The sequence below is a fragment of the Pteropus alecto genome, unplaced genomic scaffold, assembly GCF_000325575.1.
Source record: "Pteropus alecto unplaced genomic scaffold, ASM32557v1 scaffold3, whole genome shotgun sequence".
In the NCBI taxonomy this organism is placed as follows: Eukaryota; Metazoa; Chordata; class Mammalia; order Chiroptera; family Pteropodidae; genus Pteropus; species Pteropus alecto.
Window position 1 is genome coordinate 14,606,020 of NW_006442484.1, and position 25,581 is coordinate 14,631,600.

At 35.1% G+C, this 25,581-nt stretch overlaps 1 protein-coding gene across 1 annotated transcript in view; it reads left to right on the plus strand.

Annotated features, from left to right (window-relative positions):
- UBXN4 (UBX domain protein 4) overlaps nucleotides 1-18,495 on the plus strand; it is a 32,533-nt gene extending 14,038 nt beyond the window's left edge. The window contains exons 7-13 of the mRNA XM_006921035.3: nucleotides 4,479-4,533; nucleotides 5,322-5,486; nucleotides 6,586-6,713; nucleotides 8,903-9,005; nucleotides 10,751-10,882; nucleotides 11,789-11,991; nucleotides 16,223-18,495. Of these exons, the coding sequence (XP_006921097.1) occupies nucleotides 4,479-4,533; nucleotides 5,322-5,486; nucleotides 6,586-6,713; nucleotides 8,903-9,005; nucleotides 10,751-10,882; nucleotides 11,789-11,991; nucleotides 16,223-16,361 (925 nt within the window). The 3' untranslated portion in view covers nucleotides 16,362-18,495. The remainder of the gene's footprint in view (nucleotides 1-4,478; nucleotides 4,534-5,321; nucleotides 5,487-6,585; nucleotides 6,714-8,902; nucleotides 9,006-10,750; nucleotides 10,883-11,788; nucleotides 11,992-16,222) is intronic.
- Nucleotides 18,496-25,581: the final 7,086 nt, after the last annotated feature.

Genomic DNA, 25,581 nt, shown 5'->3' on the forward strand with positions numbered 1-25,581 from the left:
CCCAGGGGCTCATTCTCTTTTTTTTCCCTTCTGTTTTGCTAACAATGATCCTACCACTGGGCACCCATAGTTGTACCACCCTGGGGTGAAGTGAAAATCAGAAATCAGAAAAGGATTTGGAAACTTGGCGGGGAATGAGAAGAAACACAGCAGGTAGCCCTTTATCGTAGGTCGGAGTCAGGTGCTATTTAATTGCAATGGGAAAGGAAAGTTTTTGTTGTTTTTTCTTTATTTTTCAGTTACAGTTGACATACAATGTTACATTAGTTTAAGGTTTGCAACATAGTGATTAGCCATTTATATACCTTACAAAATGATCACCATGCCCTGATAAGTCTAGTGCTTATCTGACAAGCTACATAGTTATTACAGTATTATTGACTATATTCCCCATGCTGTTCTTTATATTCCTGTGTCTGTCTTTATAACTGGCAGTTTGTACATCTTAATCCCTTTCACCTTTTTCACCCATCCCATCACCCCCGCCTCCTGTTGTTTCTTAATAGCTTCTGTTCTCATGTAAGGGAATATCTACTGTGTCTGCCTATATGGTTCTACAAATATAATACACCATTTTAATTTTAAAAAGTTATATGTACACACACTGGTGTATATGTGTTACATAGTATAGTGAGTCAGATAAAGACACTTTAAGACCTACAACAAAATGTTTATACTAGTATCTATGAAAAAGGAATTGGGGGTTGTCCTTTGCTTTTGTTCTCAGGTTGCTAAATTTTCTTCACAGAGCACTATTACTTTTATAATTAGCATATCAGGTTAGAGTGGGTCTATAATTTGAGATTCCTTAAACTGAAAAAAAAACTTTAAAGTGCTTTTGGAGATGAGCACTTTATGCAATTTTTTTAAAGAAGTTTGTGTTGTTAGGTCTGTTATATGAAATATATGTGGGCTGGGGTCTTTTAAAAAAGGATGTTAATATTGAAATTGAGTGAAATGTTGACAAACTTAATGAAACAGTTTTCATTGGAAAGTAACTGTTAACTGCTTAGAAAATTTTTGAAAATTCCAAGTTATAGTCATATAATTAAAATCATGTAACTACTTCAAATTGTTGCTGAGATTGATTTATCAGATTCAACCAAGGTCTTGATACTAATTAATTCACTTGAGGTCCTGCATATTATTCATTTGAGTTCTCAGTTAGGAATTTTGTTCTTTTGTGGAATCTGATTCATTGACAATGACAATAACTAAAAACATCAACCTATATAACATAACATTTCTATTCCAAATGTCCCCCAGGTGTCTCCTTTGCCTATCATTGTTATACCCTTAAGGTTGCCTTCATCTCCACTGTCCCATCATAGACTCTGTGGTGCTTTGGTGCCTCCGACTCATCCTCTATAGGGTTATTGGGCCCTAACGTGCTGCTAGTTTCCCTGTCTAAGAGAATTGAACTGCAGTGCTTTTTCTCAGTCCATGTAAGTTGGACCCATTAATCCCTGTAATATATTCCGATATTTACACAATTATGTAATACCAGGCTCTGTAAAGCAAAATTTCATGCATTTTTCTCTAACTTTGATGATATTTTAAAATATATTTTATACAAATTAAAAATTTAGCTATAAAATTAGGCAGTGTGGATTAGTAAATGTAGTATTCTAACTTTCCTCTTAAGCTGTAACATCTCTTTCCAGAGACCTAGTTTTTAGAAAACTAATTACTCCATACTAGGTCTTAGGATTTTTTCTCATTTAGTTTGAAGGAAAAGTAATCTTGTTGGGGAAAAAAGTGACTTTCTATCTTGAACTGCCTTTTCTCGAGGAAGTAAACCTGATTTTTTAAAAAATGGATTGATTTGTAACTGTGAGACTCAAAAAAAAATTTTAATACTAATTAAATATATAGTGTTTTGTTTTTAAAGCTAAAAGATGTGAAATACAAATATTTTAAAATACATTATTTTGTTCATATTAGGTTTAAAAATTGGCACAGTTATCTGGGAAAGATAATATATAGTGTCATCAATTCCAATCTTTAATTTGGAAAGATTTCAGCCTCAAAAAGTTGAAAGAATGGTATAATGACAACCCTTTTTGCTGATTCATTTGAAAATTGAAGGAATCATTTCGTTTTACTCCAAATACTTGAGGATGTATCTCCTAATAATAAAAACATTGACTGAGGTTCTGTTGTCTCTGAGCAGAATCTCCAGCCTAGGTTGGAGCCTGGAGTCTATATACCCAGTGACCTATGCTCAGGCCAATAAAATTAAGTAGTAGATTCCCAGATGCAGACGTGTTGAAACAGTTGATTTGTCATTAAGATGCAGTGGGCTTTTCAACCAAATTAGAAAAAAATTATATCTCTTTTTCTCAGAAAAGAATTCTATAGGTGGTGTATAATTAAAGAATAAAGACATTTTCAGATTTTATTCATTAATAATCACACTAAACAAACTATTATCACACTAAAATTATAAATTGATATAGTAAGATTATCTAATATTCTATCATATTTAAAGTACCCCAGTTATACTAATAATGTCCTTTATAACTTTCTTCCCCCTTATTCAGGATCTAATCTAGGGTCATTTCATTGAATTTAGTGTAGTCTCCTTTAATCCAGAACATCCTCTTTGTTTGTTTTTTGTTGTTGTTGTTTTGTTTTCATTTTTCATGACTTGGATAAGTTTGGAGTCTAGGCTAGTTGTTTCTAGAATGTCCCTTGATCTGTTCTCTGTTCTGTCATTCTAGACTGAAGTTAAACTTTAATGAGAACATCACCTAGGTGATGTTTTGTCCTTCTCATTATTCTCATCAAGAGGCAACTAATATGAGATGTACGCATTATTAGCGATGTTAAGTTTAATCATTGGTTATGATATCTGTTGTATTTTTTCATTAAAAAGACACCCTTTTCCCTAATTAAGGAGTTATCTATAGGATGATTCTTTGAAATGGTGAATATGCTATTCCTCAAAAACTTTCACCAGTGGTTTTGGCATCCATTGATATTTGGATATCCATCAAATATTTGGATATTTGATATCCATTAGTTATTTCATTGGTAGTTAAAAATAGTGAAGTATTTTTTCTAATTGTTTCTTTTACATTTATTAGCTAGCTTTCACTCTTCTATAGAAAAGTGCTATGATTCACTTCTTCCTACTTTCTATACCCCTCCTCCCATTTTTTCCAGTAAACTTCATATTGGACACCAGCATTCAGATCCAGAATTAGGAAATTACCAGTGTACAACAAGCACTGGTGGCCTGATGCCCCTTTCTTAGTTTCTGCTTCCCTCTCAGAGATAATCACTATCCTGAATCTAACACCACAGATGAGTTTTGCTATTTGTAAGCATCATCATGGAATCATACCACATGTACTCCTTGTGTCTGCTCTCCTTTGCTCAGCATTGTATTTGTGAGGACTTTTCTGTGTTGTTGCATGTGACAATAGTTGGTGCACTCTCATTGCTTCATCGTATTCTTTGACTATACCACAATTTGTCCATTTTACTATTGATGGATATTTGAATTGTTTTCACTTTGGGGCTGTTATGAATAGGGCACTATGAGCATTCTTGTATATGTCTTGGTGAACATGTCTTTTGGATGTATTTGTAGGAGTAGGAATATGTAGGAGTGAGTCATAGATACTGGCCAATTTTCCAGAGTGCTTAATGCCAATTTATAAGTCCCCTCAACAGTAAAATGTTTTATGAATCCTTTTTTTCTCTAGTGTGTTACAGTTTATTTCTCTTATGATTATTTTTCTGTACAAATTGCCCTAAATTTGTCTAGGAGAGTTCCCTTCATGCTGGGTCTTCTGTCCTTTTAGCATACATCTCATCATTCTTTGAGCACTCTTTTGATTTCTGGCACAAGTTGTTGAGCTGAGTTTTAGCAAATATATCCGCCTGTGCATCCCAAATTCTTCTCAGAGAAAGTACCATTATTTTTTAAAATCGAGATATAATTCACATGTCATAAAATTCAAAGTATACAGTTCAGTGGATTTTAAAATATTCACAAAATTGTGTAGCCACTACCACTGTCTGCTTTCAGAATCATTAGTTTTTAATTGATGAATTTCTTACAGTTGGGAATTAGTTTTGGTATTATTAGTTTCAGTTTTTTTGCTTTTACTTTTTAATAACTTTGTGCCATATTCCTGTTTACTTCTGTATAAGGAGAAAAGCATTTGTAAGTCATTGATTTATATATTTATTTGAAGATGTGGCTTGGGGCGGGGAAAGGGAACCAATGGTAAGTAGGAGGTAAGGCACATAGAACTGGAGCCAGGCTTCTGATTGGCTTCCACTGACTCATCATGGATTTTTCTAAGGGCCAGGAGATAAATTGTTGCTATTCCTTCAGGAGCTTTTGTTTGTTTGTTTCTACATTTCCCCAGTTATTTTTAGCTAAATGAATCTCCTAAATATATTTTATGTTACTATGATGTGTTTCAGTTAATGTATTTAAAAAATTTTTTTTTAAAATATAGACTAACCAAAAAACTTGAAGAAAGGAGAGAAGAGAAAAGGAAAGAGGAAGAACAGGTAAAGTTCCTATACCAAGCATTGTTTTAATCTTTCATTAGGTAAGAGAATGTTTGATTACCTATTCCGTTGGCAGACTTAGGGTGGCTTCCTGGTTATAGGTCAGTGTTGTAGTAATGAAAGGAATTATTTGTCATCTTTAGTAGTATCATAGTCTACACCTTTTTTGTGTGGTTTTTTTTTTTTTTTTTTTTTTTTTTGGTAAATTGCTAGGAATTGGCTTATTTCTCCCTCTGCTATGAGTTTTCTACACTAATAATAAATGGACTTGAACTAAAATTATTTGTTTGATGCAGATCAAACTTTTAGTTCTTTTGTGTGAAGAAGAAATTTGTAGACATTGTGCTGATTTTTTCCTCTGGTTTTGCTGCATTCTAGTGCACCATTGATTTTTCTCATCATGTGCACAAAAACTGTAGCATCTCTTTGGGGTTCTAATATAGGAAGGTTATCATTTTTTCAAGCCATATAAATGACTGACTTGTTGTCTTTGGAGGGTAATGTATTCATCTTAGAAACCAATGACCTATAATTCTGTTTGTTTTCAAATTGCGTTGACCACATCGTAATCTTAATAGAACCACTGGCAAAGATTCATAAATTGATAAACATTTGACCATTAACCCATGTTGGTAATAAATTGTACTCACCCCTTACATTTTATGAAGTTGTTTCATTCCTTTCGTTGTACCCTACAACCAGCTTTTTTGCATACATAATAGTCTCTAGGGTAGATTATTAAATTGTGTTTTCGGCTCATAAAACTTATTACTTTCTCTTTAATTTAGAGAGAGATTAAAAAGGAAATTGAGAGGAGAAAAACTGGAAAAGAAATGTTGGATTATAAAAGAAAGCAAGAAGAAGAATTAATAAAAAGAATGTTAGAGGAAAGAAACAGAGAAAAGGCAGAAGATAGGGCAGCTCGAGAGCGTATAAAACAGCAGATTGCATTGGTGAGTATTAAGTTTATCTAGAACATGAAATTGTTTTTCTATGCACAGTGATTTTGGTTTATTACCAGACAATGCACACAAAAATTGTAGATTTTAGTGACTCAAAGAGTACCAATTCTCAGCTTCCTTTTACTAAAAATTGTATGTTGAATTAAAATACAGTTAAGATTAAAATTGAGATGATTTATTACTTTGTAAATTTTATAAATGTCTAACCACTATGCATACACCTGAAACTAATATAAAATAATATTGAAGGTCAACTGTGATTGAAAAAAGGCGGTGAGGGGGAGAGGAATAAGTTTGGATTTCCAGGTATATTACAAACAAGTTGTGAGGATTTGGTATACAGCATAGGGAATATAGTCAATAATCTTATAATAGTATTGTACGGTGTCAGATGGCTGCTGAATATATTATGGTGATCACTTCTTTAAGTATATAAATGTTGCATAACTATGCTTTACACCTGAAACTAATACAATATTATATGTTAGCTATATTTTAATAAAAATCTTTAAAAAATAAAAATAAAGAAAATTCAAAAATAAATAAAATTGAGATGATTTTTTCAGAGTAATTTTTCTCCATGTTATATTTTGAATTTAATCAGTAGTCAGAAGATAGTTTTCAAAGATTCCCTAGAAAAGAAGCTAAGAAATGGTTACCTAACAGTCTCCTCTAGTCATAAGCATTCATTTTTGGGACATTCAGAGGATTTAGACACATAAGTAGAAGCTTAAGATGGTTTTGTAACAATTGCTTTTAGAATTGAACAGTTGTAATGCTTGTGAAAACCATGCCTACCTTAATATTGTTTGTTCATTTGTTCATTCAGCAAATACCTACTATGTGCCAGACCTGTTGTGGGCTCTGGAGATATAGTAGTGACCAAAATCAAGTCCCTGTTTGTTTAGTAACAACTCTGGTCCTTGGCAATTGATAAAACTAAAAAAAATACCAGATCCAGAGTGATAAAGTTAACATATGACTTTAAGGAATTTCATGCATATATGTGTTTGTTCCTTTTGTTTAGAAATGTGTGAATTACACCATTCTGACAATGAAAAATAATTAATGTCTAACAACTGTTTTAAAGGATCGTGCAGAGAGAGCAGCTCGTTTTGCAAAGACAAAGGAAGAAGTAGAAGCTGCTAAAGCTGCTGCCTTGCTGGCCAAACAGGCAGAATTGGAAGTCAAAAGGGATGCTTCTGCAAGAGAAAGAAGGTACTTTATTTCTTGCTTAAATATCTGTATGTATGTGATAGCTGAGGAGAACAATGGTTGTAGTTGTAGGCTGCTTTTTAAAACTGTTGTATGCTATGACTATAATAAGTAGTTCCAGAAGGACATATTGACCAATTTGGCAGCTGCCAATGGAGTTCGTTATTGGATATGAATTTACAGTGTAACAGTACTAAATACAGACAGTCCCCAACTCATGATGGTTTGACTTAGGATTTTTCAACTTTACAGTGATGCGAAAGTGATAAGCATTTAGGAGAAACTGTGCTTCAGATCTTTTACTAGTGTAGTGATACGTGCTATGATACTCTAGTGATGCTGGGCAGCAGCAGAGAGCTGCAGCTCCCAGTCAGGCATACTATCATGAGGGTAAACTACCAGTGCTCTACCGTGTATTCATTGCATTAAGATGATTTTGCTTTACTGTAGGCTAATGTAAGTGTTGTGAGCATGTTTAAGGTAGGCTAGGCTTAGCTATGATGTTCGGTAGATTAGGTGTATTAAGTTTTCAATTTACAGTGGGTTTATTGTGATGTTACCCCATTGTAAGATGAGCATCTGTAAATGACTTAAAAAGAGGGCTCAAGAAATCTCTGTCAAAAAAACCACATACATCAAAATGATTTATTGTAGTTATCTTGTGTATTAGCATTCTTTAGTTGTCCTACCTCAAATCAAATAGGATTAAGCAAAAGAGAGAATCCATTGGCTCTGCAATTGAGAGTTCCAGTGATGAATTTGGTTAAGCATAGTTAGGTCCAGGGATCTAAAGGATATTCTTAGGATTTTTTTCTCTTTCTCTTTTTAATCTCTTGATTTCTTCTATTTTAGCTTTAATCTCAGAGAAAGTCCTTAGATGGTGTAAGGAGAACCCAGGGCCTCATGGCGCTTTCAGGACCTTGAGATCCTGATCCCAGATAGAAAAAATGAACTCTTTTTCCTAAAGCTCATGTCATTCACTGAGGAAAATTCCAATTGGCCCTGCTTGGATGATGTGGCCACCTCCAGACACAGTCACTTCGTGTGGGTTCTCTGGTTGGGGTAGTTGTTAAGCCCTCAGTAGAAGAAATGTTATTGATAATCATACCAGAATGAATGACATGTAGCAGGGATAAGGCAATTCCCCAAACGGGAAGTATGTTGCAAAAACAAGAATTTAGATTTCCAGTATATCCTGTTTGTTGGATTGTGGTTAATATTTATTTTCTTCTCTGTACTTTCTGTGTTTTCCGTATTAAGGAATTAATAAGCATTACTTTCATAATTATAAAAAATTTTTTAAAACTTTCTAAAATTTTACAATACTTAAGAATATACTTAAAAATATTAAATCTTCTATAGAACACAGAATGTCTTTCCATGTATTTAGGTTTTAATTCTTTCAACAGTGTTTTCTAGTTTTCAGTGTACAAGTCTTAACACTTTTGTTAAGATGTCAGTACTGCTTCCCAAACTGATTTATAGATTCAACACAGTCCCTGTCAAAATCCTTGCTAGTTTTTCTGTCAAGATTTTTTAGGGATCTGATCCTAAAATTCATAGGGAAATGAAAGGGACCCAGAATACTCAAAACAGTCTGGAAAAAGAACGAAATTGAAAGACTCAGATTTTCTGATTTTAAAACTTAATACAAAGCTACAATAACCAAGACATTGTGGAATTGGCATAAAGATGGACATATGGATCATGTAATAGAATCGAGACTCCAGAAATAAACTTACATTTTTAATCAATTGATTTTTTAAAAGAGTACCAAGACCATTCAATGAGGAAAGAATAGTCTCTTTAACAGATGGTGCTTCAACAAGTAGATATATGCAAAAGAATGAATTTGGACCCTTGCCTCCTACCATATAAAAGATTAACTCATAATGGATCATCGACCTAAGTTTAAAAGGTAAAAATAGCTCTTACTCTTAGGGAAAAAATGAGGAAATCTTAAGACCTTGGAATAAGTAATGGATTCTTAGACATAACTCCTCCCACCCCCCAAAAAAAATCACGAGCAACAAAAGCGATAAGTTAGACTTCATCAAAATTAAAAAGTGAAAAGATCTGACATTGTGAAAAAAACCCTATTTTCATGCATTTCCACTTTGTTTCTGTAACTTTAGGTATTATTTGAGAATAGAGGTAGTAAAGATGCTGACTTAAATTTTCTGCTTTCACAGCACCATTGCAAGAATTCAGTTTCGTCTTCCTGATGGTTCTTCCTTTACAAATCAGTTCCCTTCTGATGCTCCTCTAGAAGAGGCAAGGCAGTTTGCCGCACAGGTAAGTTTATGTCTTGAGTTATAGTAAAGGTAGATGAATAGGTTAATAAAATATAGGAGGGGAAATTTTCAAGCAGAATTTGAAAAATGTGAATAAGTCATGACTTATCCCCAGGAGGGAGGCACAGGACCTCTAGAGTATTGTGGAGCTTCTTTCATGTATTAATGCCACATAAAAACAGCATAGGTGCTTGTTGAGCAAAAATAGGAATTTGCTGATATTATACAACAGGCTCTGGAAACCTTTTTCACTGCTTAGTACACTCAACTGGAGGAATGAAAAGCAAGTGATTTTTCCAGAGGTCTGATCCGAATTGTCTCCTGTGAAAAAGGATATGGTTTTTCTCGGTCCTCTGCACATTTTCTGCAGGTTGCTTACAGTGCTTTGGAGATGACCATTTTACCACCATCTGCCAGTTGTCCAAGTCTATAGATCATTAATCTTTATTTGGCAACAAGTATCTTCTTTAGGAATTTACTTCCAGAAAGTAGCTTACTCAAAATCTATGAGTAACTTCCAATTAGTTTTTATTTTCTGATTGATTTCTTACTCAAAATGTATTCTAGGCATCAGATGTCCTTTATTATCTAGGCCCATTATATGTACCAGTATTTGTCTCATATATCACTTCAAAGTTAAAATTAGAGTTCAAATCTTTTAGCTAGATCTCTTCTCTGCATTTAGTCTGCTACCTCACTTATGGGTCCCAAGAGAAGGATACCTAAAAAGCTATCTGCCTTCCTCCACTGCTGAGCTGGGCTGGACAATATAAAAACATATGTTAAGAACCCTTTTCTCTAAGCTTTATAGTAACCAACTCAAACAGCCACTTTCATTCTTTTGCCATGGAGCCCTACCTGGGGCCTCCCAAAAGGGGGTACCCCTGGCCTGAGTCTTATTGCCTCTGCCACAGGTAAGTAAAGAAGGGGAGGCACGTTGGGGTGGGTGGGGAATAAAGGATCTATCTCAGTCCTTTTAGAACTTCACTTCAGTAGAATGACCTAATTTTGTGTTTGTCTATGTCCTTATGTTAGAATGAGAATGGTGAGGTATATATATGACCTGCAGTGGAAAATTACAAAAAAACGAAAGCATTAGTCTCTTTCTTTGAAATCTTCTGGTTAAACAACTGTCTAAGATTTTATAAGTATAGGTGACTTAAAATTGTGAGTTATGCTGCTCAATGTAATTTTATAAGTATAGGTGACTTAAAATTGTGAGTGATGCTGCTCAATGTAATTTCCTGGATCTGGGTATTTTATGTATTGTGTGGATTAATTTTGGACCATTTATTCTTTGAGACGAAGGGGCAGAAATCTCTGATGTTTCATATATGAGGTCTGTTTCAGATTTTTAATATGGAATATCTATAATTGAAATGTGTACTTGTGAGATAGTAATATAAATTTGCCAAAGGATAATGAAAACTCATGGCAAATTGCAGCCATACTTAAAAGAGATATCTAATTGTTCATTTTTATTCAGTTTGTTTATATGGTCTTAGGAACTATATTTTTGCTAAGGTTATTTTTGAATTATAAAAGCTTTTAAATACTATTTGGATTTGACAGCTTTCAGCTACTTTTTGAAGCACAAAGTTTTTAATGTATTTTGAGTTTACATTTAAATGAACTTTTTAAATTAAGGCACTTTTAATTAAAGCAGTCATTTTGGATGCATGTGAGTAATACCTTACTTTGAAAAGGAATCATTTTAATGTTTGTAAATTTATTGTTATGTTACAGACTGTTGGCAACACATACGGTAATTTTTCATTAGCAACCATGTTTCCCAGGAGAGAATTTACCAAAGAAGATTATAAAAAGAAGTTATTGGATTTGGAACTTGCCCCAAGTGCTTCAGTGGTACTATTACCAGTATGTATATACATATGTGTTTTTTCTAATAATTTATGTTCTACTTTTGATTGTTTCTTGTAATAAATGGAAGAAAAGATGAAAGCTATATACTATGGATAATTAAAATCCAAATTATTCAAAATCAATTTATTGTTCCATTATCCCATGGTTTATGTATTTTTATTATTAGTGAGACATTAAGTAAATAGATTGATTTTCAGCTTTTTACCTTACCTATTTTCATGTACAAAAAATGACTAGTAGAAGAAGAAAAGATGCGGAGTGTCTAATCTTTAGATTTAGTGTCTTTTATTTGTGTATGACTCTACTGTTCACCAGATTTTTAAAAATCATTTTAACATAAAAATATTCATTTTTAACATTAATTCCATTTGATCCTTACAATAATATGAAGAGGCTCCGAAAGCTTAAAAAATTTTGACAAAGTGCCACCTTAAATGCTGGAACTTGGATGAGAGCCTGGGTCTTTTGTGCCTGAGTTAGTCTAGTTTTCCCTGATCTGAACTAGAGCCCCACACCTAAAACAGTTATCCCTCCAGTAATCAGGATTAATTGCATTCACTGAGGTTTGAAACTTCTCCCTTTTTTCCAATCATCAAGAAAGACTTTTCTTATCAAAGTTACTAATTTCAGTAGAAAAGTTCTCTTAAAAATAATTGGTTCATTTCACCGAGAACTTTCTGGTTTCTATGTTATGGTTGCTTCTTTAAAAAAAACAGAGCTCCAGGAATGTCCAGAAGTTTGTATATACTTGAAAAACAGCAAAAGTTGGTAATTTCCCTCCTTGTAGTAAACTGAAATCAATAAGACTTTCTTTTTCAAATATAAGATTCACCTAGAACCTTGTGTGTGATGTGATTGGGCTGATGTAGTCTTTATCTAGGTTCATTTTTTAATTTTTAGGCAGGAAGACCAACTACATCCATGGTACATTCTTCCAGTGGAGACTTTTGGACATTGTTGGGAACAGTACTTTACCCATTCCTTGCCATCTGGAGACTGATTAGCAACTTCTTATTTAGTAATCCTCCTCCTGCACAGACCTCAGTGAGAGCAGCATCTTCAGAATCCTCAACCCTTGCATCTTCCAGCAATTCAGAAAAAAGGTATCTGTGTTTTTCCTGTTTGCAAAATATGTTAATAATGCCCAATACGTTATTCAGAATGAGAAATTTTGTTTTAGGTACTTCATTTTCTTTCTGTATTAGGGAAAAACCCCAAATGTTCTGAGCATTTATTATATAATCTCTCTGGGGAAGCTCACCTACCTGTGTTTTCTCAGCCATCTTCCTAAAACCTCTTCCATGGAAAGCTTCTTCACCTCTTTTGGTTTTATTTATTTGTTGAATTTTCTTCATCCCATTAGAAAAGTAGATTTTCTTCAGGCCTAAATAGTAATACTTTTCTTGGTAGCCATGTTTTGTCTGACAAGATATTCCATTAATTTCTCACAGTCATCTTGTGTAATTTCTTTAGAGGGATTGTGTTCTTGAGAATTTTCTCTGGGTCATTTAGAGAAGGACCAAGCTGAGAAAACTGGATAGTTATTTGGACTATCCAGTTATTTGGAGAGTTATTTAGACTAGTCCCTTAACCAAGAGGCCTTTTTTTTATTGCAGATGGTCAAGGTTAGAATGGTAATACCAGCAGACAACTCTAATCATTTTAACTCATACGTCTGTTAAGATTTTGCATTTTTTAACAATAATAGAAAGTAGTTTTCTAGAAGATGAGATTATACAATAGCACAATTTATTACATGATATACCAACTACTGTTAAACACGCTATTAGGCCATTAATAGTCATTATAGCAAATCGTCACACTAATACTATGTGATAAGGAATGGAAATCCTTTCCGTCAGTAAGGAAATCCTAGTCTTGAGTCCTAGTGACTCCTAGATTAAGATATGTGTAGATACTGTGATTGGGCTGATTTAACTTTTATCTTGATTTCTTCCTTAGCTATTAGGCAGGAAGACCAATTATATCCTTAGTACATTGTTCAAGTGGGGACAGAGGGAAATTCTTCTCTTGTGTTAGAACAGCATTCAGACTAGGCCTTATTAGTGCTGAATTTGGAAATCTTACTGAGCAATGGGTGGAAGTATTTAATCCTGAATTACTGTAATATGGGATAGCTTGCTGTGTGGGTTTTTAAAACTTTTTTCAAATAAGAGAAGAGGACTTGGGTTTGGGCAAAGGATGGGATGACTATATTTCTGAGAGGGCAAAACTTGTGTTCCACTATTGGTTTTCCTTTTTTTCCTTTTCGCTCTCTGTCCCCCTCTAGAGTTGAAGAATATATTAGCTTAAATTTAACCCCTGTTTCCTTCCTATTTTGGATTGAAATCCCATTCTTAATTGTATAAGTAATTAAAGATTATAAAAGGATTAAAAATTGCTAATTGACCATTTCTGTCAATTAGGCTATGAATGGAGCTTTGGATAGCTTCTAGGGTGCTATGTAAAGCATAAATTGTTTTAGTAGCTATGTCAGCTTGCATAACTAATAAAGGAAAGATTAGTTGGCAGATGATTCTACTTCTAAAGCTTACTAAGTCATCAAGAAATATATGGAAGAGATTCAAGATGACGTAGAAGATAAAGGCTCTACACGCCTCCTCTAGCTACTACACTAAAATTATCACAAAACTACAGAGCAACCAGTACGTGGAATTGCCAGAGGTCTGGCTGAATAGAAGCCCTACAACTAGGTCACCTCAAATAACAGATCACCTCGAAATGGTAAATGCGGTAGAGATGCCAAACAGCCCAGTCCCACAAGTGGAGTGGCGATTGAGTATTGAGAGGGCTATCTTGGCTGCAGAGCCCCCTCCCCCACCTGAGGAGTGAGGGGTCCTGGCTGACGTACACTGGGCTCCCACTCCAGGGTTCCATTGCCAAGAAAAGTCCCCCCAACCTCTGGCTGTGAAAACCAACAGAGGTTGTGACTGAGTGAAATGGAGGGCTGCAGGAAACAGAGACCTTCCACTTGTCCTTACTAGCTGACAGACTCAATGGCTCTGAGCTCCAGTGCTGGAGCAACTGCTTGGGGGGCGCCAGGGACATACAGGGAGGCGCTGAGCTGTTGGGTTTCAGGGTGAGGGCTGAAGGGGCAGTTTGCTCCTGGACAGAGGTATAGGCAGAAGCTTTGTTCCTTTGTTGAGCCCTCTCCCTTCCTAGCCACACAGGTACCAACAACCTGGATAACACAGGTCGCTCTGCCCAGGGGATTCTCTGAGACTCCACCTCTCCCAACTTATGGGCCCACCCAAGCCACTTGCAGTAATTTTATTCCATACAAACGGGCCGTCTTGGCTCCTGCTGCGAACTTTCACAAAATCTCTCAAAGGCTCACAAAACCCAAAGAAGCAGCATCTGGCCTCGGTGTGTTCTGTACCTCTTGCTGAGCAGCCCCAAACCCTGCACTAGTGGCAGCCGGCCTTGGTTTCGAACTTGACCCCTTGAGGCACCTATAAGCCTAGCATGGGTGGCAGCCATATGTAGATTGCTTGGTGACACTTAACAGGTGGCCCTGGAGGTACACAGGCTGTGGCTGAACTTGGCCTGCAGCTGGACCCCTCTCAGGTTTGTGCCAAGGGGCCCACACACATTGCATACAGCCACTCTGCTAAGGCTGAGAGACTTAGGAGTTGTACCTAATACATAGAAACAGACACAGGGAGACAGCCAAAATGGGGAGACAATCATGTCCCACTTGAAAGAACAAAACAAAGCTTCAGAAAAATTCACCAAAATGGAGACAAGGAATATAAACACTGGTTATAAGGCTACTTAAGGAACTTAGGGGAAGAGTAGACGAACTCAGAACTTTAACAAAGAGATAACAAAAACGGAGATGGAAATTATGAAAAGGAACCAGTCAGAAATGAAGAATACAGTGTCTGAGATGAAGAGTATATTAGAAGGAATCAACAGAGTGGAGGAAACGGAGGATCAAATCATCAATATAGAGGATGCGGTAGCGGAGGACACCCAATCAGAATGGCATCAACAAAAAAAATGAAGATAATAGAAGGAGCCTATGGGATAACATCAGATGTAACAAAAGGAGAAAGCAATAAGTTGAAAACCTATTTGAAGATATAATGATGGAAAATTTCCCTAACCTGGGGAAGGAAATAGACATACAACCCAAAAAGATGAGAGTCCACAAAAAGATGAACCCAAAGAGGCCCACACCACGACACATCATAATTAAAATGCCAAAAGTTTAATACAAAGAGAAAATCTTAAAAGCAGCAAGAGAAAAGCAGTTACCTACAAAGAAGCTCCCATGAGACTGTCAGCTGATTTCTCAAAAGAAACCTTTCAGGATAGAAGGGCTTGTCCCAAATTAGTCAAAGTGATGAAAACCCAGGATCTACAACCAAGATTACTTTATCTAGCAAAGCTATCATTTAGAGTCAAAGAACAGATGAAGAGCTTCTCAGACAAGAAAAAGCTAAAGGAGTTCATCATCACCAAGCCAGTATTACAGGAAATGTTGGAGGGATTTCTTTAAGAAGAAGAAAAAATATGTAGCAAATATATGAATAAAGAATGGCAATAAGTACAATTAATACCATAAGTATTAGTAAGTTCTTCAAATGAAAAAGAGTTAAGTGCTCCAACCAAAAGATAGGGTGGCTGAATGGATAAGAAAACAAGACTTTTACATATGCTTCCCACAAGAGACTCACTTCAAATTAAAAGACACTTAAACTAAAAGTAAGGGGATGGGAAAAGAAATTGTGTGATGGACCTAGAGGAAGATAAATGCCATATGATTGCATGTATATGTGGAATCTAAAGAACAAAACAGAAACCAACTCATAGATACAGAGAATGTCTTGAGGGTTACCAAATCAAAGGCAGGTTGAGGGGATCGGTGAAAAGTGGGGAGGGGATTAAGAAGTACAAATTGATAATTACACATAGTCATGGAGATAGAAAGTATAGCATAAGGAATATGGCCAATAATATTAGAGGGGTACTAGATTTATTGGAGTGAGCACTTTGTGAGTTATATAGATATCTACTTACTATGTTGTATATCTGAAACTAATATAGTGTTGTATGCCAACTATAACTAAAAAATTATTTAAAAAATGGAAGTGGAAAATAATGATTTTGGTGGTTTGGCTTGGAGAAAAGGTGAAGTTAAACTGCTAAAAACGTATGAAGTCTAGTACTGCAATAGTAGATATAGTTATCTTCTGTAACTTAAAGTATTGTTTTCTATACTAATGGAATTGTAAGGGAAACAGTTTTGTGTTATTGCTGTTTTCATTTTATGTTATCTTGTCTTTTCTCCCTCTTTTATTGTATCAGGGAACCAGTCAGAAAAAGAGTGCTGGAGAAACGGGGAGAAGACTTTAAAAAGGAGGGGAAGATATATAGATTGAGGACTCAAGATGATGGTGAAGATGAAAATAACACTTGGAATGGGAATTCAACTCAACAGATGTAGTGTGACAAGTACAGTATGTGCAATAATCATTGTTTCTCTTATGATTTAATTCAACTAAAATTCTGCTGGAGAGGTGGAACTGCTTTATTTTTTCCAACTGATCTATAAAGTATCTCTTTATTCCCGCTTAGTGGGTTAAAGTTGTTTTAACTCAGACAAGTCAAGAGATAAAATAACTAGCTGCTAGGTCCTTGCATATGGTAACCAGCTACTAGAAGCCTAAAAGAATCAAAAGGTCTTCCACGGCCTCCTTTCATAAGCTTTCTTATTCAGTATTTCATATACCCATTAGTCCTGTGCTCTCAGATGATATGCTTTGTTTAAACTATTTTGCTCCAGAACTCTTTAAGCCCACACAAAGTAACATATGTCACTGAGTAATTTGACTCTGAGTCAGAGCATTTTAACTAGCCAATCAGATGGTAATTTGTTTTTTTTTTTCTTTTTGCTCATCAGCTGCAAGCAAAATCTTGTAGTTTTTAATCTTAAACACTGAATAAAAAATCTTTTCCAAAAATTGTAATGACCTTATTTTTGCTTTAAGTTTTGTTATCCTCGCATCTTTTTGTTGCACAGGGCTCTGTTGAGGTCATATGTCTGGTTTTTAACCCTTGGTATTGCCCTGGAGCTATCAGGAAAGTAGCTGACCACCTTACTTTAAATATCACTGAAGGAAGAAATTTTTTGACACACATCGATGCTATGTTACTATCTCTCCTAAGTCAGCAAGGCATCACTTTGCATAATGTTCTTGTCTTTGTTCTCATCAAATGCAAAACAACGCTAATCTACAACTAGTCCCCTAACCTTTATAAATTTTTGCTCTCCTACTTCAAAGACCTAAAGTACTTGTGTAGGACGAGATGTATGGAATAAAGATATGCCTTTTGCTCATTTGGTTACTCTTAAGAACTTTAAAGAGATTCTTAGTCTCGATTGGTACTTTACCGTATGTTTTTGGGAGTGGAGTCCACTAAACTAATAATGTTTGAAAAAGGGAATAAACTTGACAGTTCCTCTTTTAACCTTCTGCTTTTAGATTGAGACATATCACTTGAGTGAACATGTAGAAAGGACCCTGACTTTATATTTTGTAATGGGAGGAAGAAATTTTCTCAGCAAACTTTTTTCACCTATGAAATAACAATGATTTTTTAAAATGGTAGTAGTCATTGTTGGCAAGGAAACAGGCTCTGCTGGTGGTTGGAGTGAAAACTGGTATATAACCTTTTTGAAAAACATGAGAAACAAATATTTCATACTCTTTGATCCAACAGTTTTTTCTAAGGAACGATCATAAATGCAGACAAAATTTAGGCATAAATATATTCATTAAGTGGTATTTATTTTACCTAAGAACTAGAAACCAACTAAATGCCTTGTGCAGATATGATTAACTTTCGATGTGGAGAAATGGTACAATATTAATTCAACAATTATATGTTATATGTTGGGGAGAAAAATCAGGATACAGAGCTATTGGTGTACAGTATGCTCTTAGCTTTGTAACCACACTTTATATATAGATACTACTATGTATTAACATAATGTAAAGAAAAAAGAAAACATACCGAACATTGAGTGGTTATATGGAATTTTAGTTCTTTTTTTTGAACTCATATATATATATTCTCTCAATTTTTTGCAATGATCATATTACTTCAGTAATTTAAAAAGTGTGCTTGAAAAAGAAAAATCCAGCATCCCATTTAAGTTAGTTTTGTCATCTTTAAAAATATAGCAATACATGATATAAAAACAAAAAACTCAAATGGGTGTGACCCTACTAATAACTATTAGAAACATATTCGCAAAAACTTGGAGTACCTTAGGTGAGTTTGCCTTGAAAAAAATCAAATGTAGATCTTAGAGAAACATATACAAAGGAATGGTTCACAATCTTTGAGTAGGAGGATCTCTCAGTTTTATATTTTGAAAAGTATACATGGTAAAGAAAAACTCAAAACAATATGGAAGGCTAAAAAATAAAAACCTCATCTTTGCATCTTACCCCCAGTTCTATTCCCCAGAAGTAACCTCTTAACAGTTTCTTTTGTAATCTTCAGAAAATTTTAATGCATAATAAGCAAATATGTAATCTTTATATTTTAAATAAATGGGATCATATTACATATACTACTATGAATCTTGCTCTTTTACTTATATGGTTTTGAAGAACTTTCCCTATCAGTACATAGCTACCTCATCTTATTAGTGCCTGTGTAGCCTTTTATTTGATAAACGTACCTCTAATTTATTATCCGTTCTCTGGTGGCATTCATTGGTTATAATTTTTTTTTTTTGCTTGTTTTTGTTTTTCTGTTACAAACATTGCTACAGTGAACATCTTTGTGAAGGTATATTAGCTGTGAAAATATACCTGTAGGATATGTTTGTATAACTTTCTGAGTCAAAGTTAGATTATAAAAGATGCTGCCAAATTGCCTTCTCTGAAGGCTCTATGAATTCATACCCCCATCAGTTGTGTATGAGAGTGTTAATTTCCGCACATCCTTGCCATCTTTGTATTATGTTTTTTCATCTTTTTCAACATGATAGTTTAAAAATTGTATTTTTTTAATGCATTATATTGATTCCAAATGAAATTGAGCATCTTTTAATATTAGTGGTCATTTTAATTTGAGAACTGCCTGTTTGTATTCTTCGCCAGTTTTTATTTTGTGTTTTCCATCTTTTTCTTACAGATTTATAAGAATTTCATGTATATTAAGAAAACTAGCCCCTTGTCTAGCATTTGCTGTAAATATTTTCTCCCTTTTTATCTTTTGATGAGTATGTTGATGGTAACTTTTTGCCACAATATTTATGTGGTCATATTTATCAGTGTTTTTCTTTATGGCTTCTGGGTCTTTGTTTATAAATACATTTCCCACTTCAAAAATTAATTTAAAAAAATTTATCCTATCCTAGTATACTCATGGTTTCATTTTATTACATTTAAATCTGGTATCACAGGAAGCGATCTAGCTCCCATCCCCATGTCTGTGAGTGACATCCTCAAAAGCTAGCCTGTTGGCCCAGCACCATTTATGGAATAATCCATTTTTCCACTGTTTTGGCATGCCACCTTTTTCATGTACTTTATTCTCATATGTAGTTGTTCTATGTCTAGGTTCTCTTTTCCTTTGTTGATCTTTTTCTCTTCTCTGTCTGCTACCAAACTACTTTTTATAACTAATTTTATAAAGTTTTAATATTCTTTTTTTCCCTCAGATTTATCTTGCTCTTCTTAGAAGTTTATTTAATGTGAAACTTTATATTATTTCATCCATGCCCCCCCCAAAAAGTTATGTTGAATTTTGAGATTAATTTATGTGTAATTGACAGCTTATAATACTCTTTTTATCCAAGAAGTATCTTCAGTATCATTTTTAGAACCACCCTCACCCCCATCTGACAAACTTTTCCTAGGTATTGATGGAGAAAAATGTACGCACACCACAGGTCTTGACTTTTGGATTGGGGTCCACAGCAGTGGAACATTTTCATAGGAATTTTCTATAGATACAACAATTCAAATAAGGAATGCTTATGAGAAACAAAATTTCAAGCATAATCACCCTTTGAAAACCAATTGAAAACTACTTTTTCCTTTCCCAAGTGGTTTTACTTTTTTGTTGTTTCTTATTGTTTTCAATTACAGTTGACATACAATAGTATATTAGATTCAGGTGTACAACATAATGATTAGACATTTATGTAACTTACGAAGTGAGTACCTCAATAAATGTAGTACCCATCTGACACCATACATAGTTATTCAGGGAATACAGACTGTATTCCCTCTATTGTACTTTACATCTCCATGACTATTTTTATAAATGCCAATTTGTACTTCTTAATCCCTTCACCTTATTTACTCATTCCCCTAACTCCCCTCCTATCTGGTAACCATCAGTTTGTTCTCTGTAACAATGAGTTTGTTTTTGTTTTGTTTGTTCACTTTGTTTTTTATATTCCACATATAAGTGAAATCATATGGTATTTGTCTTTCTCTGTCTGACTTATTTTACTTAGCATAACACCCTCTAGGTCCATCCATGTTGTCACCAATGGCAAGATTTCATCTTTTTTATGGTTGAGTAATATTCCATTGTATATATGTGCCACATATTCTTTGTCCATTCATCTGTCTGTGGATACTTAGGTTACTTTTGTATCTTGAATATTGCAAATAATGTTGCAGTGAACATGGGGGTGCATATATCTTTTTGAATTAGTGTTTTGAATTTCTTCAGATAAATACCCCCAAAATGAGATTGCTGGGTGATATGGTAGTTCTTAATTTTTAATTTTTTGAGGACCCTCCATACTATTTTCCGTAGTTGCTGCACCAGTTTACAATCCCAACATTGTAACAAGGGTCCTGTTTTCTCCACCTCCTAGCCAACACTTGTTTGTTGATTTATCGATCATAGCCATTCTGACAGATGTGAGGTGATATCTCATTGTAATTTAATTTGCATTTCCCTGCTGATTAGTGATCTTGAGCGTCTTTTCATAATGTCTATTAGCTATCTGTATATCTTCTTTGGAGAAATGCCTATTCAGGTCCTCCGCTCATTTGTTAATAGCATTGTTTATTATATTGGTATTGAGTGGTACGAATTCTTTATATATTTTGAATATTAACCCCTTATTAGATATATCATTGGCAGATATCTTCTCCCATTCAGTAGTTTGTCTTTTTGTTTTGTTTATGGTTTCCTTCACATTGCAAAAACTCATTAGCGTGATGTAGTTCCATTTTTTCTTTTCCCTTGCCCAAGGAAACATACCAAAAAACATATTGCTAAGAGCTATATCAAAGAAATTATTGCCTGTGTTTTATTCTAGGAGTTTTATGGTTTTGGGCCTTACATTTAAGTCTTTCTTGTTTTTGTTGTTATTATTTAATTTATGGTGACATTGTTTAACGAAATCCAGTAACTTTCAGCTGTACATTTTAACAGGCATATCTATATATTTACATTGTGTGTTTACCTCCCATAGTTAGATTTCTTTCTGTCACCACATATTTGACCCCTTTTACCCCATTTACTTTCCCCCTCCCCGCTACTCATCTGGTAACCACTAGTCTGTAGTCCATGTCCATTTGTCTTGTTCATTTGTTGCTTTTAGGTTTATATCCCACAAATAAGTGATATGTGATTTTCAACTTTTTCTGTCTGGCTTATTTTGTTTAGCATGATTATCTCGAGGTCTATCCATATTATCCCAAATGGCAGTATTTCATCTCTTCTTATGGCTATTATTCGCTTGTATATATGCACCACAGCTTCTTTATCCAGTCCTCTATCATAGGACACTTCGGTTGCTTCCATGTCCTCGCCACCGTGAAAAATGCTGCTATGAACATCGCTGTGCAGATATCTTTTCAGATACGGGTTTTCAAGCCTTTGGGGTAAATACCCAGTAGAGGGATTGCTGGATCATATGGTAGATCAATTCTTAGTTTTTTGAGGAACCTCCATACTGTTTTCCATAGTGGCTATACCATCTCGCAGTCCCACCAGCAGTGTATGAGGGGTCCTTTTTCTCCACATCCTCTCCAACATTTGTTATTACTTGTCCTGTTGGTTATAACTATTCTAACAGGTGTGAGATGATATCTCATTGTGGTTTTGATTTGCATTTCTCTAATAGTTAGCGATGCTGAGCATCTTTTCAAATATTTGTTGGCCATTTGTATGTCCTCTAGGGAGAATTGTCTGTTCAGGTCCTCTGCCCTCTTATATTTGTTGAGGCTATCTCTGTGTCCCAGTATGTGGTTGTTTCTTGAGAATGTTCCTTATGCACTGGAGAAGAATGTATAAGCAGCTGCTTTGGGATGGAACGCTCTGTAAATGTCAATTATGTCCAGTTAGTCTAATGTGTCATTTAAGGATGTTATTTCCTTATTGATTTTCTGTTTGGATGATCTGTCCATATCTGACAGTGGGGTATTTAGGTCCCCTACTACAATACCCCTACTATGATAGCGTTTTGATCTCTTTCTCCCGTTTTCTTAGTAATTGCTTTACATATTTTGGGGCTTCCATATTGGGAGTATTGATATTAATAAGTGATATGTCATCTTGGTTTATGATTCCCTTTATCATTATGTAGTGTCCCTTAGTATCTTTCTTTATCTTTTTTATTTTGAAGTCTATTTCATCTGATATCAGTGCCACTATTCCTGCTTTTCTCTGAATGCCATTTGCTTGAAATATCATTTTCCACCCTTTTGCTTTGATTCTATATTTGTCTTTGGAGCTGAGATGTGTCTCCTGGAGGCAGCAAATGGTTGGGTTTTGTTTTTTGATCTATTCTGCAACTCTGTGCCTTTTTATTGGTGAGTTCTGTCCATTTACATTTAGGGTAATTATTGAAATATGTGGTCTTATAGCCATTTTATCTTTTGCTTTCTGGTAGCTCAGTGTTTCCATTGCTTCCTTGTCGTGCTTTTGTTTTCCTTATTTTGGTTGGCTTTTGTGGGTTTTCCCTCTGGTCCTTCTTGTTTTATGTTATATACTTCAGTTTGGAATCTTGGCTCATGGTTACCATTACGAATATGTCAGGGATAGTTATATATGTATACAGTCGTCCCTTTTCTTCTGCGCATGCCTTATCTCCATTCCCCTTTGCGTATTTGGATCTTTGAATCCTCCCCTTTTCAGTCATTGTTGTCTCAATTTGTCCCTATGTATGCTGAACGTTCATTGCTATCTTGCTATAGCAATTCTCTTATTGTTTAAGCTTATAATGCCCTGTTCTTAGTAAGGGTTGCACTCCTCTGCTTCTATCTGCCTGCTAGTCGCCTTTCTCCTAGTTATGTATTTTTTTTTGTCATTTTGTTTTAGATGAGTTGACCCCTTTCAGTATTTCCTATAATGCAGGCCTTGTAGTGGAGAATTCCCTCAGTTTTTGTATCTTATTTTTCCTTCATATCTAAAGGAGAGCTTTGCTGGATACATTATTCTTGACTGGTTGTTCCTTTCATTTAATAGTTTGAATATTTGATTCCACTCCTTTCTGGCTTGTAAGGTTTGTGCTGAGAAGTTTGACGATAATCTAATGAGTTTTCCTTTATAGGTTACTTTCTTCTTTTCCCTGGCTGCCCTGAGAATTCTGTCTTTGTTATTCATTTTTGATAATTTTAATACAGTGTGTCTTGGAGAGGGCCTTTTTGGGTTAAGATAATTGGGTGTTCTATTGACTTCTTGAATTCCATGCTCCAGCTCATTCCTCAGATTTGGGAAATTCTCATCAACTATTTGTCTGAAAATGCTTTCTAATCCCTGCTCCTTTTCCTCCCCTTTGAGAATGCACATTATTCTTACATTTCTTTTCCTGATGGTATTAGCTAGTTCTTGTATCTCTTTCATTATTTTTCATTCTTTGGTTTCTCCTTTCTGATTTATGTCTAGATGTCTGTCTTCGATATCACTGATCCTTTCCTCTATTTGGCCAACTCTATATACCAAGCTTGCTATTTCATTTTTCATCTTTCAGTTTGTTCTTCATCTTCAGAAGTTCTATTTGGTTCCTTTTGAGGGTTTCAATCTCCTTGCTAAAGAACTCATTCTGTTCATCTAGTTATTTTTTCAGTTCCTGAAATTGATATGAGTTGTTTTGGATCTCACTGAGTTTTTTCAGAAGTACCATCTTGAATTCTCTTTCATTTAATTTGCATATTTCTATGTCTTTAAGTTGGAGATTTTTCTCTTTCTTTTTGAGATGCCTTGTCACCTTGATCGTTCATGGCATTTAATGGACTATTTCTCCACCTGGGCACGAATGAAAGTGTGTTCTACTTCCTGCCCCCTCCTCCCCAGAAAGAAGGTTTATTATATAAAGATCTCTCTTTAGCCTGTTGCAAAGAGGGCATTTTTCTTTTGGTTTCCAGTAGGTGGTGTCTAAGCCTCTTGGATCCCTGCTTTATATAGTCTTAATAATGCCTTTTTTTCCTCCTTATATTCAATCATGCTTGCTACCCTCAGTCTCAGTCCCTGTCAGTGTCGGCTACAGTTTTGGTAGCATTTGCTCAGATTCCCCTGGGGCTCCACAGAGTTCGATCTCAGAGTGTATGGGGTAGGGGCACTCTGGGTGGAGGATGGGGGCTGTGTCTGCCGCTCAGCCTTCTTTTTTGCAATGGCAGCCGGTAATAATCAACTGTTGTTTTTCTGCCATCCCAGCTTCTCTGCCATTCCCACTTCTCTAATTTCTGCCCTGATGATTAGGCACTGCCTCTGGCTGCGTAGAGCTCACAGCTCTCCGAGACAGGGCTGTTCAGGGAACTCACCACACCTTCTCCCCTTTCTCTCCTCCTACTGGGACCTCTGGCTTCGAGAGGCAGCTTCTTTGTTTCTCACAGTCTACCGCCCGACTCCCGACTCCCAGGGTTTTGACCTGTGGTAGCTCTTATGTGCAGATCCCATGCTCAGACGTGCTGGTGTGCAGTTTGCATGTTTTTTGTTGATTTTTAGATGTTCAGCTTATTGTTTCAAGGGGAGAGATCTGGGGACATCTTTCACTCTGCCATGTTTCTTTACATTTAAGTCTTTAATCTGTTTTGAGTTTATTCTTGTATATGGTGTAAGAAAGTGGTCTAGATTCATATACATATATATTTTGCATATATATGTCCAGTTTTCCCAGCACCATTTATTGAAGAGACTCTACCTAATTTGTATACTCTCGCCTCCTTTGTCATAGCTTAATTGACTGTATAGGCATGGGTTTATTTCTGAGCTCTCTATTCTCTTCCATTAATCTGTGTGTCTGTTTTTATGCTAGCACCATGCTGTTTTGATTAGTATAGTCTTGTAGTATAGTTTGATATTGGGTAGAGTGATACCTCCAACTTATTCCTACTTTCTCAAGACTGCTTTGGCTCTTTGGGGTTTTTTTGTGGTTCCATATAAATTTTCAGATTATTTGTTCTAATTCCATGATAACTGCCATTGGTATTTTAATAAGGATTGCATTGAATCTGTAGATTAGGTAGTGTAGACATTTTAACATTTAACAATGTTAATTCTTCCTATCCACAAATATGGTGTAGGCTTACATTTATTTGTATCTTCTTCAGTTTCTTTCTTCAGGGTCATAGTTTTCCAAGTACAGGTCTTATATTTTCTTGCTTAAATTTATTCCTGAATTTTTTATTCTTTTTGATACAGTTATAAATGGGATTTTTAAAAATTTTTTTCTGATA